Source organism: Mustela erminea, chromosome 6 (assembly GCF_009829155.1).
Source record: "Mustela erminea isolate mMusErm1 chromosome 6, mMusErm1.Pri, whole genome shotgun sequence".
NCBI lineage: Eukaryota > Metazoa > Chordata > Mammalia > Carnivora > Mustelidae > Mustela > Mustela erminea.
Window position 1 is genome coordinate 144,067,218 of NC_045619.1, and position 19,214 is coordinate 144,086,431.

Below are 19,214 nucleotides of genomic sequence, written 5' to 3' on the forward strand. Positions count from 1 at the left end.
ACCACGAAGACCCGGCCCAGGAGGCCTCCAGTCTGGGAGGAAAGGTCTGGCAGAACGTTTGGGGCCGGCCCTAATTTACCTCATTTACCGGCTTCCTCCTGAGGACCGGAAGGCTGAGTGGGGACGGCTGTGCCCGCCGCGTCTCCAGGGGAACCGCTCCGGCTCATCGGGCCTGCGCCTCTGTGCACCCGGCCCCCACAGCAGCCTCCGGCTTCCAATTCCAGCGCACACAGCCAGTGGTTTAGAAACCGCACAAACACACCCTCACGTGCACCCTGGGGCTCACTTCCCGACACAGATGGCTCCTACTTCGTGGTGCTTTCAAGAAGCGGCAGGTGCTGCTCGGGGAAACCAAACAAAGCATTTCCTCCACCTTCCCCGCGGGTACGCCGGGCAGCACGAGCTGCTGCTCCCGGGTTACTCGGCCTGGCGTCCCGGCGCTTCATCTTGGGGAGCTCCCAGGAGGGGCTGTCGGCGAGTCTCCTCCAGGAGCCTCATGTCACCTCCCCTTGTTCGCCCAGTAATGGTAGAACACCCCACTGCCCTCTGTGCAGAGGGCCTCCCAGAGAACCCGGGGCGTTCCTCGCAGGCCCAGGAGGGCTTGGACACTCAGGAACGACTCCCGCTTTGGAGAGAAACCGCTGCCACCGAGGGGAGCTCTGCGTGTCAAGCCCGCCACAGTACAGGTCTTTGCTTTGGAAGGATGGCAGATGGGGGGGTGCTGGGACCTCTGCTCCCGCAGGAAGCGCAGGGCTATTGGCCCATCTGCTCCCAGAGGTCAGTGCGTCCATGTCCTCCAAGTCAGCTTGGAGAAACCGCACATCCCTGCTGTAAGCCTGGCTCCGGGCTCCTACACGGAGCCCTGGGAACGCAGCCCAAAGGCCTGCAGACCTGCTGGAGGTCCACCCGCAGCAGGAGCCAGCAGGAGCCCTGGGGAGGGAGCCATGACCTCCCCAGGTCCCGCACACCACCCTGCACAGCCCCTGCCTGGTGCCCATCACGACGGCTCATCAGCTCTCAGACTCCTCGCTCTGCACACCCACGTGTGCCATGGCTCCGCACTCACCCTCACACACACGGACACCAGATGAGGCAGCTCACTCTGCGCACACCTGTGGCAGACCGCGTGAGGCCGGGCGAGCACAGCCCAAGGCGGGAGAGAGCAGGATCCCTGGCATCATGGAACCACGCCCGACCACCCACCCACCGCAGAGACAGACAGTGGCCATGCAGCGGGGACCTACGGCCCCAGCTGTCCCGGCACGAAAGGTTCCCCGGCTTCCCTGACCCCAAACTCCCCACCGCCCGGTCCGCGTCTGGGAGAACCCGGAGCGCAGTGCTGTGAACCCGCCTCACCTGCCTCGGATGCCCGCCACTCCAGAAATTCTAAACTCCCTCGATTTATTTATTCCCACAAAAATACTCACGGAGCTGGATCATAGTTCTTCCCTCCTGGAGCCTTCAACAATGACATCACAACACTGGTCTGAGCTGCTTGGAGGTGCTGCCCGCGGCCAGCTGCGGGCCCCGCTGGGCTGTGTTCGCACAAACTCCTCTGTGAGCCTCAGCCGGGAAACGTCCACAAACGCCGTTCGCGGCCGCCTGCTGTGCCCGAGACTCTGATGCACGCGGGGTGCGCTGGGGTCTCTAAACCTCCCCAGATTCTGAGAATCTGACATGTTCCCAGTGACCGGATATCGCTGGGAATCCCCCCAACGGCCTCCTGCCCAGGTTGGGTGTGTGTCTCCCGGGCGGAGAACGGCAGGCGTGTGGAACAGTCTGGTCAGGCATCTGTAGGGGACAGGCAGGCATGGGGACAGGTGAACAACATTCTTACTGGCAGGGACCAGCCTGCGCTATGTAGGTCCTTCCTTGGTCTTGCCGACCAGGCGCGACTCCATCCGTTCTAGGAAGCCGGACCCACGAGGATGATGCCGCATCCTGAGTGGCGCTGGGCGGGCCTGGGCGGGCCCCACACAGCTCTGAGGGGAACCTCCATGGAAGAGAGCCCTGATGAGATCCAGGGCACATCACCGGGGCTGAGCCACCAGCGTCCTCCTCCTGACTCACCAGCATCCTTAAGTCAAATGCCACTTTCGTGGTGTGTCTTTTAAATAACCTGGGAAATTCAGTTCTTCGGGCCATTCTCCTGGCTGTCACGGTGTACTTACAATTCTCCCTCTACCTTCCCCAACATGCCATGAGAAAGAGCGTGATGATGTCATAGCTTATGAGCACGTGCTACATGCCTCGCATGTTCTATGCCAACTCCTTTCATTGTGTGTCAGGGAAGTTCAAGAGATTAGACCAAAATCACAAAGCCAGGAAGTCTGAAGCATCCCAAAAGCCCCACCTTTGGGTCTGCCGACTGGGTCCCAGACCGCTGACAGGAGATGAGAACATCCGTGCCCCGTGGAAGCAGGCATCCAGAGGGACTCCGAGCTCCCACCACCACGAGCACCATCACCACCGCATCCTGCAGGACACACACGACGGACGCTGCAGACGTGATTATAGGAAGCAGCCGAGTGCATCGCAGGGTTCCCTCTGGGATGCACACACCTTCGGAAGACAGTTTGGAAGTTAAAAGGTTAAAAGGTTATGTGGTGCTACACATACTGTCTTCTGTCCCGAGGCCTCTCTCTCCCATCTGCAGGCCCCCTGCCCGCCAGCATCACAGCGGCTCCGCGTCGCTCTCCAGACACGGCCGTGCTCCCTACATGGACACCAGCAATGGCCATTCGTGTCCACCCACTTTGATTCTGTCCTAAAAATACAGTATTGACCTGAACAACCCTGGAAAGCATATGACCCCTTCCTGCATCTTCACAGCCGCCTTCCAAGCTCCCACACTGATAAGCACACCAGCCATGAGTCTGGGAATACCAGCAGCAGATGAGAATGTTCTCGTGGATTTGGAGGATGGATTTGCACCCTGCAGACTGCAACGCCTCAGACCCGCGCCTCAGACCCGCGGCAGCCTGTGCAGCTCAGCCCCTGCGGCCTCTGGCTGGACCGGTGTCTGCGGCGCCTCCAGACCAACTTCAGCTCCCTCGCACCTCTCACAGCGGCGGAAGAGCGGAGGAGATGGGCTCTACCGGATCAGGGCACTCAGAACGGCGCCCGCAGCCAGGCCGGATCCCACTCGTCAGGGAGCATGCCAGGGAAGGCCGCCCAAGATGCCGCACCTCCAAAAACAAATGGGTCTCAGGAGCGCCTCCTGCAGCTGGCTCTTCAGGCAACACTAATCCACCTGAAAATGTCAAGTTCCCTCCCACGGACCAGTCGTTAACTCAAGCCAGGACTCCCTGTCGTTGCGCATTCACCGAGTGCAGAGTCTACTTCACAGAAAGTTTGTGGTGCAGAAGCAGTGGGTAGGAATTGAGTAAAGCCTAACAAGGTAACAGGCAACTTCCAGGGCTGAAAAGTGGCACAACAGTTGAAGCACCAGGAGAACAAGGATGCCATAATTAATAGGAGGAGAGGGCAAACATACCATATTCCCTGAGAAAATACCTCTCCCACAGGACAGCAAGTCCCTGACACTGTGGTAAACTGTAGAAACTGAAGTGTATAGGTCCTCTGTTCTCCCCCTGCTAAGGTTGATGAGACCAGTAAGACCCCATCTGGACCATGTAGAAAGTTGGGTCCAAGCAAAGGTTTGTTCAAGGGTTTTTAAGTCATATGAACTATTTTAAGTTCATTTTATCATCTTCACCAACAACATTATCATCACCACCACCACCATCACCACCACAATCATCACCACCACCACCACCACCACCATCACCATCACCATAATCACCAACACCACCATCATCACATTCACCATCACCACTACCACCACCATCATTAACACCTCTACCATCACCATCATCACCATCACCACCACCGCCACCAACACCATCATCACCACCGCCACCAACACCATCATCACCACCATCACCATCATCACCATCACCACCACCATCACCATCATCACCATCACCACCACCACCATCACACCATCACCATCATCATCACCATCACCACTATCACAACCATCATCACCATCATCAACAACACCTCCATCATCACCATCACCACTACCACCACCATCATCACCATCACCACCACAATCATCACCACCACCACCACCACCACCATCACCATAATCACCAACACCTCCATCATCACCATGATCACCATCATCACATTCACCATCACCATCACCACCATCATTAACACCTCTACCATCACCATCATCACCATCACCACCACCACCATCACCATCATCACCACCATCAACACCACCATCACCATCATCACCACCATCACCACTACCACCACCATCATCACCATCATCACCACCACCAACACTATCACCATCACCATCACCATCACCATCACCCCCATCATCATCTTCATCATTATTGTAACCACTGTTCTTGACCACCCTCATCATCACCACCACCGTCATTGTCACCATCTGACTCCTAGTACCATTTGAAGCTACAGAGATCTGCACTCTCACCATCACCATCAAGGAGCATCTCTGGCTGTGCTGACCCAGGCTCGGTCTCTCAGTTCTTCCGTCTGTGGGCGACTCATAGATCACCCAAAACTAGATCTCATCAAGCACCTCATTGGTGAGGATCAAAAAGCAACCTGAACCCTTTTAAAAGTTTACTTCCTACAAGGAGTACAGCGAGCGATCTTTCTCCCTAAAACATAGACTTTTGAAACTATGGAAATCTCGTGAAAAAACTTCAGTTCCTAGAAACAGAAAATATCCTGCCAATTATTTTGAGATCTGTAAAAGAAGATACACATATAAATCCACATGTTATTACTTGATGCCTCAGTAAGGATAAATAAGGCAGAAATCCTATTTCCACAACTTCAAAACTAATATCGAAACTTTGTAAAGAAAGTATCTTTAATATCCATCCACGTCAGCATACATATGTAAATGTCAGAATCACTATATTAAATATCATTTGTATGCAAATCACTTAACCACTTCCATATTCCAGTATAATCCAGGCTTAACGTGCAGAACTTTTTATGGAAAGAGAGAATCAAGACAATCTTCCCTTTACGCATGCTATTTCTCCAAATAACTGTGGGGTGTGGGGTGCGCAGTGTGTGTGTGTCTATGTGCACACGCATGCTAGGGGCTCGGGAAGGAAAGCAGAGCAAGGATGAGGGCATGAAGGGCCCACAGGGACCAGTTCATGGGCTCCACCTCGTCGTTTGTCCTACAGACCCTGGGTGAGCGCGGACCCCCACGGCGTGTGCCCATCTGAGCTCACCGGCCCCACAGCCCAGGACGCAGGCACCAGTATTAGCCCGAGTTTAGGACTGTGTCGCCGTGGTCACAAGCAGCCTCTCCGAGGTTACGCAGCCAGAAAACAATGCAGCCAGGATGAAAACCTCTCCTGGTCTACAGAGCACAGCCCTGGGGCCAGATCGCACCAAGGCCTTTCCAGGTGGTGCGGGAACGATCTTTAGATGGCTGGGAGAGGGGCAGAGAGCAGGACAGCAGGGCGCTCGATCGCTGCGCCCCGAGTACCGCGTGCAGCACGGCCGCGCTCGCTCACTGGGCCGTCCGAGCGCTCGGGCCTCCGACACTGACGGCCCCGGGGCCTTTAGGGGAAGTCAGGGCCGGTGTAGGGGGGCGCTCTGGAGCACAGCTCACACCAGCCCCCACCCTCCACGGAGCACTCATCTGTGCCTCCCCAGCCCAACAGCTGTCCTGGGCAGGTGTCTGTGGGGACCGGCCCCGCCCCCGCACGGCTCCAGGCAGGGACTCCCGGGCTCCACACCAGCAGGCTCACGGCCCCCTCTCGCCTCCTAGTGACCAGCAGCAAGCACGTGGTCAGGAAGCTCCGCGGGCACCTGCGCACGAAGATCGAGTCTGGGGAAGGAACCGTCCCCGTCCGGGGCCCCAGCGCGGTACAGACGTGGGACGGCGTCCTGCTGGGTGAGCAGCTCGTCACCATGTCCTGCACGGACAAGATCGCCAGGTAACGGCCCCTTGCTCACCTCCGCCCAGGTGGCTGCGGCCTGGCGGGGCTGAGTGAGGGCAGAATGGAGAAGGCATCTGTGGGGGCGGGGAGGGGTGTCCAGGTCACAGGCCGCGCTCCCGGCTTCCAGGGCTCCACTGAGCACGGGCCAGCTGCCCCCAGCTGCCGCCGCCGGCAAACACTCATATGGAAGAGCCTCGGTCCACATCGGACTGTCCGCCTGCACCAGCCTGGCCCGCTGGTCCGTCGGGAGCCACACGGTGCTTTCAGGCCCACCGTCGCTGAGCACCACCCCGGGGGCCGCCTGCGTCCTGGGTCAGCTCTCCGACTGGGGGGCGCCCTGTCAGGCAGGCCTCTTCCTGTTCTCTAAGGACTGAAGGACCTTCCAGGAAATGCATCCCCTGTACCGCCGCCGGCTGGAAGTCCTCCCCACGCCGTAAGAGAATCTCTTTTTAGAAGGAACCTCAAAAGCCCTCCCTTGAAGGGTCTCGGTGGGGAGCCAGCAGGAGGACAAGGGGTTTGCTAAAGGGCACGCAGGTGCCCCTCAAAGGCACCTTCTGTTCAGGGAGGGGACCCCTTGCTCGCAAACCCACCACCACCCCCTTCCCGTGCTGCCCCACATGCGCCAGCCCCACAGGGGAGCATTCCTGTCACCGAGGTTTGGAGGCCGTCCAAGCCCCTGGTGAGCAGGACTCTGCCCCCACAGAGCAGGGTGTGGCCACCATGAGGGCGGCCGGAGCACCAGGCTGGTGGAGGAAAGCCTTGCTGAGAGTGACCCCCAGATCCACTGATTAATGTGTAATCCATGAACTAGAACACTGTGGCCTCGGGGCAAGCCCCCCGCCACCCCGACTTTCAGCCACATGGCTGCCCCCAAGACCTTCGGCCTGGAAGGGCTTGGGGCTGGAACCCACAGGACTGAGGAGGCAGGAGGCCGAGGTTAAGGGGCGGGGGGACACCGAGGCTCCGGAGGGGCCAGAGTCCATCCAGGGGACAGACTTGGAGGCCGGGTGGGGTGTCCCCAAGGGGCCATAGAAGGTGCGCCCTCCCCAGCGTGTTCCCCCGGCATTCCCGGGGTGGACTCCATGAGGTGGGACTGTGTGTTCACCGCAAACAGCGCCTCACTTGAGGCTGGGCACACCCCCGCCGCCCCGCAGACCTTTGCCCCCAGGCCCTGAGCACGGGCGAGATGCAGCTTTTCTCCCTGGGAGGCTCAGCACGGGACTGGCAGGGGCAGGCAGGTGAGGCCAGGCAGAGAAAGGGGCGGCCACCGCAGGCCCCATACATGGGGTCCCTGCCTCCCCAGATGTGCCGGGCTCAGGGACAAACTGAGCTCTCCTGGGACTTAGCCAGTGGCTGCAGGAGAAATGGAGCCTTGTACTTCCCGGGCTGTGGCTCTGCTCTGGGCCCGCAGAGGCAACAGACAGTCTAATGACAATAAATCAAGCCACCGATTTCTGCATCAAAGGGAAAGGCCCGGATTCGTCAAGCAGCTCATCTTTGAGGAAAATGTATTCCTCCTTGTTAATACTCTCGTCTATTCAGGAAGCAGGAGAGAGGGGGTAGTTTTCACCTAAGTGAAATGCTCTCGCTGCCCGGAGATCACATCGGGTTTCTAAATTAACTGAGTCCCTAGAAAAAAAGTGAAGTAATGCCGCAGCCCTGAGACTTCGCTGTCTATGGGATCCCACACGTCGACCGGCGGCCGGTGAATCGCGGGAGAAGCCCCGCACGAGGCCGGCACGCACGGGTGTGCTGCCGAGTCAGGCTCCGCCGTTTCTCATCAAACCTCCCGGAGGAACAAAAGACCAGCTGGCATCCCGCCAGGGGCTTCAGACGCCGTCCTGGCTTGAGAATGAGTCTAGACCGCCTCTGAGGAAGACGCTCGTGTCTGGGGCCGGCCAGAAGGACAGCGCCGTCTCCCTGAACCGACCCAGGAGGGGAAGGACTGCAGCCCCACCGCAAGCCTCTCTCCGTGCGCCGAGCTCCGGTCCGCACGTCTGGTAGCGAGCCCTCCCACTCACCCCTCAAGCCCTCACCCACCGCCCTCCTGCCCCCACCCCCGTCTTCTCTCTGAGCACACGGACGTGGGAGTCACGTCCCTCCTCGCAGGAGGACCCCTCAGCTCTCCAGTCCGCGCACGGCTGCTGAGCCAACTCAGCCCACGAGAGCCGACGGACTCAGGGAATCTTGAAAGCAGACGGGTAAACACAGTTGTCCTTAAGGGTCAAATAACAAAAACTTTCAACTAAAAAAAGTTATATCAAAAACAGGCAAAAAATAGTCAAAACTCAACCTTTCCTAACCATGTTACTCCTACGTTTGCTCATTTCGCACGCACGGTGTCCGCACGAGGGAGGTGCGCAAAACGCCCGCCCACCGCGGGTCCAGCCCCAAACCCAGGTCAGGGCTCCGCGCCAGTCGCGGGAAACCGGCCACGGCAGTGGTGTTTACACCCCGGAAATGGGCAGAGGCTGCAAATCGGTGCCCTTTTTGCGGGGGGAGCTTGCTGTTACCCACACCCGTCAGAGTCGTAGGTCTCAAGTCACAGGGACTCGAAGTGAGCACACGAAGGCAGGAACCCAAACAGGCGTGTGTGTGAGGGCGGGAGACGCACAGACAAGGCTCATGCCACGCAGGAGGCCACGACCCACCTGTCGCCGCCCCCACTGCGACGAGGACAGCTGCTCGCGTCCGACCCCACCCGAGCCTCCCGCCTTCCTTGGAGCCTCCGGCTTCATCCCCTCCTGTTCCTGCAGCTACTGGCCTGAAACTGGCCCCGCGGTCACCCCATGCTCGTCCTTCTCCCCTTCCAGAGCCAGCCCCTAAACCCGGCGCCCTTCCCCCGGTGATTACTCACTTGCTCTCTAACCCACATTTCCGGGGGGACCATCGGTGCTCACCCCCGACCACCGCCAAGGGCGTCTGGCTTCCACCTGCGCTGCTCGGGAGAGCCCGTCCCCACGGCATCCGACAGGTCACTCGTGGGTCCCGTGGGGCTGCCCGCCCCCACCAAAGCCGGAGCGCCACATCACAGCGGTGCTCGCAGGAGAAACAGGCAGGTGGACGGGGGACAGAGACCACCCAGCGTCTGTGCGGGATCATTTGTGGAGGAGACGGGGAGCAGGTGACCGGTGCCGGCAGCAGCTGCTGAGGACAGCTATCCGCAAATATCCAGAAACTCACGTCGGTCACTGCAGAAAACCACCAGGAAGATGGGGCTTCTCGGACACGCCGACGTCCCTCTGATGGGGCCCCACACCCTCAGTCCTGAGCCCCCACGTGGTGTGCACAGGTGCGTCCCATCGGCGAGCAGGGAACGCTGCGCAGCTGGAACCCCCTGTCCGGGGCGGCCACGGCCTCCCACATGGACAGCACAGCACAGGGGGCCCAGTGGGATCCCGAATCTGGGGGCCTGCCCCCCTCCCCTAGCCCCAGAGATGGCTCGGCAGACGCAGGGACGCAGCCTCTGCCGGGCCCTCGCTCTGCCGGCAGCTATCTGTGCTGCCCGCAAAGCGCAGGGTTTAGTCTCAGGACAGACACGCTTCCCTGGGGGACTGGCCAAGGCTCTTAGCCCAGGTGCTGCTGGGACCCGCGAGTCACGTCCATGTGGTGACAGAGGCGGGTCTGGTGGGCACTGACCTCGCCACGTAATGCAGGTGCGTTTATTTGGAGGGAAACGGGTGAACAAACTTGTATCTTTAGTTAAGGAAGAGAAGCGCACCCACGAGACCAATCTGTACTCCTCCTGCAAAGCCCCCACATCCATGAATCGCGAAGGGAGCGGCTCTATCCAAAGATCTGAACCAGCACAGCTGCTCACTTCCTCCGAGATCCAGGGCAACACACGGGTGTCCGTTTTGGATCAAAGACACCCACGCGACATGAATTAGAGCACACAGACCTTCTGAGCGCGATCTCCTGAGTCACGACGGGTATCGTGTCACACCGCCAGTGCTGAGATGGTGCAAAGACAGGTTTACAGCAAAACATGTGACACAAGGCTTCAAGCTTTTACCGTGGTTTACAGCGTGCCGTAGAACACCGTGAACACACGTCCTGGATGCCGGCCCTCAGACAGCGCCTCACCTGTGCTTCCTGTCCGGCCAGTTGCTCTTCTCAGCCCTCCGGCTGGGCTTCTGGCTTCCCCCGTGGCCCTGCAGCGGCAGGGGGCCCGTCCGTGGGAACGGGAAGCAGGGCGGCAGACCGTACCCCTGACCGGCCCAGGTCTCCACGGGAGACGAGCGCCTCTCTGCAGAGGAAGCTCCATCCCTTCAACACCAGCGGCACGGGGCTCGTCCACGAGGCCCTCCGTCTCCTGGGAATCACGCAGGGAAGGCAGTGGTCTCATCACCGGAGGGAGGCCGCAGTCCTTCTCTCTCTCCACAGGCAACTCTCCTCCCCCATGAGGAGGACTGGAGGCTGTCACCCCGCCTGGCCCCCGGCCCCTGGAACACCACCTCGGCGGCCCCCTCTGGGATCCGGAGTTCTGCGACAGGACGTGCTCAGCACAAGGCGCCCCCCCCCCATCACCTTGAGACCGCCCCCTGCCTCCGTGCATGACCCATGTGCACTCCCTGGGTCCTCCCGGAAATTCTGGAGCACCTGCCGGGCTTGGGCGACTCCCACGGACGTGACACTCACGGCCACTCTGAGACACGAAGAGGCCACCCAGAAGCAACAGACCTAAGTCCTGTGCCCCGTGGAAGGACAGTGGGGTCCCACAGTCAGGCGGGTGGAGCTCTCGCGGCCTGGGGTGGTGCAGGGTGGCCCCGGGCACACTGGGAAGTGACAGAAACCGCAGAGTCTGGGCGGCTGTGGTGAGCCGGACGCAGGACGCGGAGAGCACGGGTAGAGGCCCCGGCCACAGATGCAGGCCCGGCTTCTCTAAGTCGGAGGGGACTGTCCAAGGTGAAAAGGGCAGCTGTGGGCATGGTGACGTCATAGTCACTAAACTCCTGTCGAAGGTGTGGGGCTGCAGCTGGAGAAGCCCGTGCGCCGGGGCGTCCTGCGCAAGTCAGCACAGCGAACCACGCCAGCGTTCTTGAAGGCTTCGCTCAGCGCATGGGCTCCCAGCTGCCTGACGGAGGTCACGCTTGGCTCCATGGGAAAGTAACGCCTGGGGCGTCCCGTGCAGCGGGAGGGGAGAGGCTCCAGAGCCAGAGAGCCGAGCAGTGCAGACCTGGGCATCCTGGGTCACGCGAGAGCTCTCTGCTGCCCCGTGCTTGGGGAAAGACACCCCACGGCCTCAGAATGGGGACACGCAGCCAAAATTATTCCCCCTAAAAATAATCCTGACCCTGAACATAGCACAAAAGAAAATCTGGTGTCTTTTGTTAGGGACACAGTTGTCAATCACCATGGACATTCTTGGGTCGTCAGAGACTTTTCAAAGTGAAACCATTTCTCTGTAGATTCTGTACAAATGGCAGAAATGCGGTCTCGAAGATAAGTCAGTCCCAGGGCTCCAGTCGGGGACAGTCCGTCCCTCACAGCTGAACTGGCCTCGTAGGAAAACCAAACCAACCGCAAAGCTCCCCACGGTGGGCGCCCCGCGATGCCCCGACACTGGGGGTCTGCCGCCTGCAGACGAAGGGGCCGCTGAGCGAGACCAGGAGAGAAGCGTCACGCCCGACTGCCGAAGCCGAGCTCGGAGAGCGGCTCCCCGTTACTGAGTCAAACGCAGGGAGGAGACACGAGGAAAAGGGGGAAAGTAGGAGAGAGACAGCAGTACCCCGGTGGGGACAGACAGAGCAGCCAGCGGCGGGGACAGACAGCGGCAGCCAGCGTCCGGCGCCCGGACTCGGCCAGCAGGGCCGCCGCGCTGGCCATCCCCTCGGCAGACGGGACACTGCGCAGCGCCCTCAGGGTCCGTGGAGCTCCGGCCTCGGGGCGGTCCGTGGGCACGGCTCCCTGTTCCCGGGCATCCGGAGCTTCCCCCGATGGCTACGGGGAATGATGGAGCCCATGACATCCTCACACGAAGGCTTCACACCCGGACACACTCCCCTGCGACGGTCACAGAGCCCACCCACGGTAGAGGGTAACCAGGAGGTGCTCGCAGATGAGATGGGATGAGACCTCCCGATGGGCCACAGTAGATGCCACAGGCTGAACCGTGGCCCCTGAAACAGTATGTCCATGTCCTCACAGCCAGAACTGGTGGAAGTGCCCTCAGGTGTCGCACTCAGCAAGCACGAGGGGCGATTCTGGTTGGCTCTGGATTCAGCCACATGGGTCCTTGTAAGAGGGGACCCGGGGACAAGGAGGTGACGTGTCTACAAGCCACAGAACAGCAGGGCAGCCAGCAGCAACCCCCCAGCAAGGATCAGAGAAAGGCCTGGTCCGGCTTCCCCAGAGCCCCGAGCACACCTGGACCTCACGCTGGAGCCTCGGGGGCTGAGAGAGAATCCGTGGCTGTCGTTTCCAGCCCCCACGGGGTGTGTGCCGCCACGACCCCGGGAGACCAGACCCCCAGAGGTGAGAGGTGGCGCTCGCTTAGCCCAACTCGTGTGGTCTTTGGAAAATCATGCAACAAGACCAAGCCACAGTAAAGTCAGCTCCCACATCGCCACCACCCATTCCCCGGTGAGGACAGCGTCACGACAGAGAGGAAGCCGCTCCCCGGCCACCATGGCAGCCGACCTTCCGCAGCGCAGACTAGGAGGGTAACTGCGCCCCCGAGAGCATCCGACTCCTCCTCCAAGGGACACCAGAGCGCAGGTGGCGCGGCTCCGCGAGACCGTGGAGGGGGGACAGCTAACGGCACTGTCGTGGGCGCCTTCCCGAATGCGCGCTCTGCTTCTCCCGCCGCAGTCGCCCACCCACGCGCGCTCCCACGGCACACGCCGCCCCCTGCAAAGAAGGGAACCAAAGCAGGGTGCTCTGCCTCTGCACGCGGGATTCCAATCTGAGCGGCACATAAAAGTGTAAATCTTCTGGAACTAATGTTCCTTTAGCTATGGTTTCTAATTTTAAGTACCTGAGCTTGATTATTGATCACAATGTGTCTTTAAATGAATAGATTAAAACTTTCTCCATAAAAATGAACTGTAAAAAATTAGAGCTGTTCTCCGGGGAGGAGGGCACTGACTTCTAAACTCGGATTTCAGACGGTGAAGAGTGACTTCCTCCTTCTGACCGCAGCCGAGGGCGGCGCCTCTCAGCTCCCCGCCACCAGCCCCCTGCCCCTGATCTGCCGGTGGTCGTCCTCTGCTGGAACGTTCCCCGCTCCGCGGAAATCAAGCGGCAGTGCTGCTCATCTTTCCGTTCTGGAGATACAGGTCCTTTTAAAAGACGTCCTCCCAAACACCCGCCCCAGGATGCCCGGTTCAACAGCCCTGCTACACTTCCGGCACCAAAGACGTGGTGGCAGTCTGCCCGCACCCAGTCTTACAGAAGCTCCAGCGGTAACGTCAGGAACACGCTCCCAGTACAAACACCGCGTATCTGGCGCCTCATCTCTTGTACCTAAAGCAACACGGATCTGCACGGCTCCACCCCACCCCACCCCGGACTCTGCAAACGGCTGGGAAGCTCAGTTTCTGCAAAACCATCTGGAAATCTGGTTGGCCCCACAGGAGACAAGACCTTGGTCCAAGGAAAGCAAAGGGGTCGGTGAAGCAACCACGTGAGTCAAGGCCACGGACATCTCATGCGCGGTACAGTGCCAGCAGGACGTGGCGGGGTCCTGATGATGGGACCGAGGGGAGGGAGACCGTGTCTGGGGACTTGAGAAGAAATAGGCTCGAGCGCAGGTCTGGGCAGAAGGAGCTCGTGGCGCACACACAGTAGCCAGAGCTTCACCTTCCGGCTCCATCTCCACAAAAGGAACAAAAGGCGCTCCCTAGAGTAATAGAGTCACACTTGTCCTCCAGGAACCAGGGGCCGAATACAGCCCCTCTCAGGAGGGCCATGGGGCCCAGAGCTCTGAGAGCCAGCCGGAGCCTGGGGCTGGCGATGGGGACACCGGCCCGTGGCTCAATCAGCACCGGAAACCCCACGCATCCTGGAAACCCCACATGCAGGACGCGCACGTGCGGGCACGGAGAACAGAGAGACATGGTCGGGAGAACCGAGTCACCGTGCTGCTCTCCGTCTGGCCAGACTGCTGACACTCAGTCTGTCAGGCAGCTGCAGACAGAAATGTTGGGTCGAGAGAGGACACGGCCCAGGTAGGTTTCTGCAAAACAGACATGAGACAGTGTGTAAGCAGAAGTAATTTCTTTCAGCTGAAAATAACCCAAAGTGGCAGGACATCATCCTGACCCAAGCCCGACCACCAGGACACCTGTATCCCCAGCTTCTGCCGTCACTGCCGATGTCTCTGAGCGCCATGACACACACAGACATCCTGAGGACCTACCGGTAGCCAGAGGTCACCTCAGAGCAGACAGGTGTCCACTATCTGTAACAACCGTCCCAAAACAGAGGGGCCTGAAACACACCACGCGCTCTGCAGGCAAACCTTCCATGTGTGGGGGGCTTGATCGGACGGCATCCGCGCAGGCAGCCCCTGGGGTCAGGGGCCGCTCTCCATACGGCACGCTCACACGGCTGGCCATTTGGGGTTGACGGGCAGCTAGGAGCTCAGCCAGGCTGTGGGCTGAGTCCCCTTCCTGGACTGCTTGGCTGGAATCCAGAAGGACATGGTAGCGTGAGCGAGAGCCGGGGGACAACACATGTGGTTTCCACGGAAACGGTGAGTTCCCTAACTCGACCAGTTCACGGCGTCTGAGGGAGTGAGCAGAGGGGGCCGGCCGGAGAGCAGTGAGGACAGAGAGCAGCATGGACAGAAGGCGGTGACCGTGTCCCTGGCCGGCAGGTGAGCTGCGGGCGGCCATATCCAAGCTCCTCCAGGAATGGACGGTAATTATTTAACAGCCCCTACTAAGAAGCCATTAGATGATTCCAGGCCTTTCGTTTTGCTTTGTTTGCTTTGCAACAGCCAACAATTCTCTCGCGACTGTGCTCGTACCTGTGGCCTGCGGATCCCCAGCGGTGACGTCCCTGAGTGGAGGAGTTCCTGGTCTGGCCCTTCCCTTTTGCTGGAAAAGTCCGCACCAGCAGACGGGAACAGGATGGGCCACTTGTGCACGAGTGCCGCAGGATCACCCGCCTCGTCGAGGGGCGGGAGAGGAAGGTTTTGACTGGGGCCCGGGGGGCAGGTACCGACGCCCAGACTGGGAGGGAGTAAGTCCTCTCCTGCAGACTCTGAAATGACTGAGCAGCAGACACTACGTTATGACCATGCACTCGGCACAGGACCCAGCATTCTAAGCGTAGCAGCCGGAGAACCCCCTGGAAGGCTCGCTGAAGCTCGCTCTGCCAGCCCTGAGCTTCTGAGTCCGTCGGTCTGAGGTGGGGCCCAGAGTGTGCACATACAGCCCGTCCAGACCCCACACTTCAAGGACCGCTGCTGTAGGCTGTTGTCCAGCGTAGCAAGCAAAGTGGTCACAGGAATGCAGCTCACGGAAGTCACACCTGGGATTTGCCCTGAGCTTTTGACTCCAACGTCTGTGCCGACCGCCTGGCCGCAGAAGGGTCTCGGCCTGTCATGCGTCAGAATCACTGCGGCATCGGGCACCGGCAAGGCGGATGCCTGGTCTGCACCCCGGCCCCATGATGTCCGAGTGTGGGGGCACCTGGCACCAAGAGAGTCTCGGAGCCCCCGACATGAGCCCAGCGTGACCGAAGCTGGAAACCACCCCTGTCTGCAACACTGCGGTCGTTCCGGCAGAACAGGGAGCGCTGCGTCTCCCTCATGCCTCCTGCCCCTACCTGGACTTCACGGGTGGAGCAAAGTCTGGGGGTTCTTCCCAGCCGGTGTGGCGGTACATTCAGATGACGGGCAAGCTGTCCTATGGATGAGGAAAACGCGAAGCAAGTACGTAACCCCACCCCCGCCTCACGGAGATGTGACTGACACAGTATTACGGGAGTTTAAGGCATAGAAAGTGCCCTTGATGCGTTCACACACGGGGACACAGTCGCCACCGAAGCTTTAGCTAACGCGCCAGCACATCGCCGTTACCACTTCCCTTTTGTGGCAAGAACCTTCGGGATCTACTCTTTGTAATCTCAAGTATATAATACGGTCTTACTAAACACAGTCTCCGCGCTATAATTCGACCCCCAAACTGATCTCTTCTGAGAGTTCGCGCTTTGACCAACTTCTCCCTCCTTCCCGCACGGCCTTCAGCCCCCGGCAACCACCACTTCACTCTGCTTCTGCGAGTTCGGCTTTTCTGAATTTCACGGACAAGTGAAATCGTGCAGTATCTGTCTTTCTCTCTGACTCTTCACTTAGGACAATTCCTTCAAGATTCCTCCCAGCTGCCACTCTTACATTCAAGTCTTTAATCCGCCTGGCGTTTGCTTCTGGTGTGGTGGGAGAAAGAGGTCCAGCCTCATTCCGCTGCGGGTCCGGCCGCTTTTCCCGGCACCACGTGCTGGCGAGACCGCCTCCGCCCTCTGCCCGGTGGCGTCCTCAGGTCCTCCGCCGCGGACCGGTTCCAGGCTGTGCTCCGTTCTGTTGATCGACGTTTCTGTCTCACGCCAAGTAAGCGTCTGTTCTGATCGTACCTGAAGACGGTGCCGTAGACGTCCCTGTAATTTAGGGGAGTTACACCACCCTGGAGGGCCACAGCAAGGAGGTACAGGAACAGGCAAGAACCCCAACTGTCCGAAACACGTGACAGGAACCCCAGTCCCCCGTCTTATGGGCGAGGGCGCGCGGGTAGTACCCTCTGGGGTAGGGCTCATCCCTGTGACTGTCCCTGCTGAGTCTTAGAGGCCAAGATCCAAACTGCGCAAGGAGCGAGCATCGCTCAGTTAAAGGGCGGCAGGTCTTCTCTCCATCTCCTGCACGTCTCTGGTATTTCTGTGACTGACAAACAGGTGGAAACACATTTATTGCGGATTATCTATATCGAAAACCAGACATGGGATTTTTTTTTTCTCTGTCAACACTGCAGAAATATCCGCTGCTTGAACAAAAGGCGCAGTGTTTTCTTCAATCTGGAACGCTGAAGAGTCCCTTTTTTTTTTTTCTAATTTATTTTTTAATTTATTTTCAGCATAACGGTATTCATTGTTTTTGTTGAAGAGTCCCTTTTACGTTCAGGAAGACATTTGGTTTTCCCAATCACGTTAGTGGAGTGAGTTCAAACTCCTGCAGCAGGGTGAGGAGGAGGCAGACTTTCTCTTTGTTTTAAAGGTTATCAAGACGAAGCCAGATATGGAAGTTACTTGTTTTTAGACAATCCTGCAGAATCAGGAGCACCCCGATTATGCTCCAGACATTCTGCTCAAAGCCAGCACCCGATGGTCTACAGGATGGCACCGTGTCTTCCGGGAATACTCATTTTATTGCTCAAGAATACTCATTTATTGCCATGCTTCAGGCACGTGCTTTGTTATCGATGGGGGAAATGTCCATTTCTCTGCTTTGAATCACGTTTCTCTCGTAATCGGAGCCAGGACACACGTGGACTGCCTGCACCGCAGAACCCTTGGCCACCACCGGTAGCCTAGCATCGTGCCTGCGGACTGACTACATCGGCCACTTTCTCTGCGGGAGCCGTGTGCAGCCACACGTGCAAACACAAGAAAGCCTCTGCGGGGCTGGGGAACAAAGTGTAAAGACCGAAACCTCGCACGGCCGAAGAGACCTCCTGCTAACCTTGCTCCTCCTCTTCTTGGCATACTTTTCCGCTTCTGCAAATCCAAAAAGAAGGAAACTAAACACTAGCTGAAGTGACTTTGTTGGATTCTCCTCACTTCGCCGGCACTGCCTGCAAATACTGGTCTCAGACTTAAGGGAAGGATCCCAGTCCCTCGGTCACTGCTCCGAAACAGCAGTGTTCCTTCCACGGAAAGCGCGCATAGCAAAAGCAAAACAAAACAAAAACCAAACAAACCAAAATACCCTCCTATCCATGAATTTGTTGAAATTCTGTACTTTATCCATGAGAAGTGAGGCAGCCCCCCGGCCGCGCCGGCTGGCCTGTCGGAGCGGGAGTCCGGGCGGCGGCGTGTCGCCAAGTGACGGGTCCGACGGTCAGCGAGAAGACCTCGCGTTGCTTTCGGAAAGTCTGCTCCTCCGAAACTCACGGACACCCGCTTTGGTGAAATCGCGCATGTGTGTGTGTGTGCGTGCGTGCACGCGCGCGTGTGTGTGTGTGAACAGCCATTTCAGTCCTTCCGAAAGAAAGGATGGGACTTACAGAAATGACCACGATTATTGTTTAAGTGAAGTTATGCAAATCTGATAAACTAAAGTAAATGTTTCATAAAACCAATGACTGTTCAAATGGTAGGACTAAATTGTTTGTATATAAATATTACCTTTTATATTCCATTTGAGTTTTATGTAGATGAACACATTACTTTAATGACCGCGTTTGTGGGGAGAGTGGAGACTCGCTCTCCCGGCCCTCGCCCGCCAGATGGCTGCCTCTTCTTGCATGAGATTAAAACATGGCTCTCGTTCACCACAATGCTTTGGAGGCAAATTAATATCGCCGGCTAAATTGCTTGTGTTTTTGGAATAAAATTTAAAGAGAACTTTTTAAAGCAATTGGTGTCACAGGTTCCGGGAGCAGATTGCTCTCCAGGTAGGGCATGCTGGTTTTAACCGTTCGGTAATTAATGGAAAAGATTCTGCGTTAATTGACTGCTTCGGGAAAGGGAAATATAATGACTCCTTATTAATCAAGAAAAGAAATGTACGGCATGGAGGCACCACAATAATTGCTCTAACAGCGGAGAAATGTTAATTAATGAAAAGAATGATGATGTAAGAAATTAGCTGCATAGTGTTTGCCGCTGGTGGAGGCTGGGTTTTAGACACGTTATTTACAGCGGAAACCACGAAATGCTGCCTCAAACAGATGCGTGTCACCTTGTATCACCCAAGTTTAGGAGGAAAAAATCTCAAAATGCTGCTGTCATCTTTGCTTGCAGAAGCAAGAGCGCTTGCCCAGGGCTGCATTTATCTCGGAGAAGGACGGCCTTGTCCTTCCTGTCTGGTCTGGGCTTCGAAAATCAACATCCTCCTCGGAGGAAAACACGGCCGTTTATTAATGTCACGTAACAACACAACGGGTCCTTCTGACTGCTGAGGACAAAAGGAGAAGAAGCTATTTTGCCCAAAACTGAAATAAATAAACTCCATTTCTGATATCCGCCCGCTAACCTCACGAA

General features: G+C 58.0%; 1 protein-coding gene across 3 annotated transcripts in view; it reads left to right on the top strand.

The window, feature by feature from the left end:
- ADARB2 (adenosine deaminase RNA specific B2 (inactive)) overlaps window positions 1-19,214 on the top strand; it is a 357,169-nt gene that overhangs the window by 321,240 nt on the left and 16,715 nt on the right. For 2 of the 3 annotated variants that reach the window (XM_032349874.1, XM_032349871.1), the window contains exon 7: window positions 5,840-6,008. In XM_032349874.1, the coding sequence (XP_032205765.1) occupies window positions 5,840-6,008 (169 nt within the window). Of the gene's footprint in view, window positions 1-5,839; window positions 6,009-14,955; window positions 15,382-19,214 lie in introns of those variants that run through there. The other variant, XM_032349873.1, reaches the window with a different exon arrangement.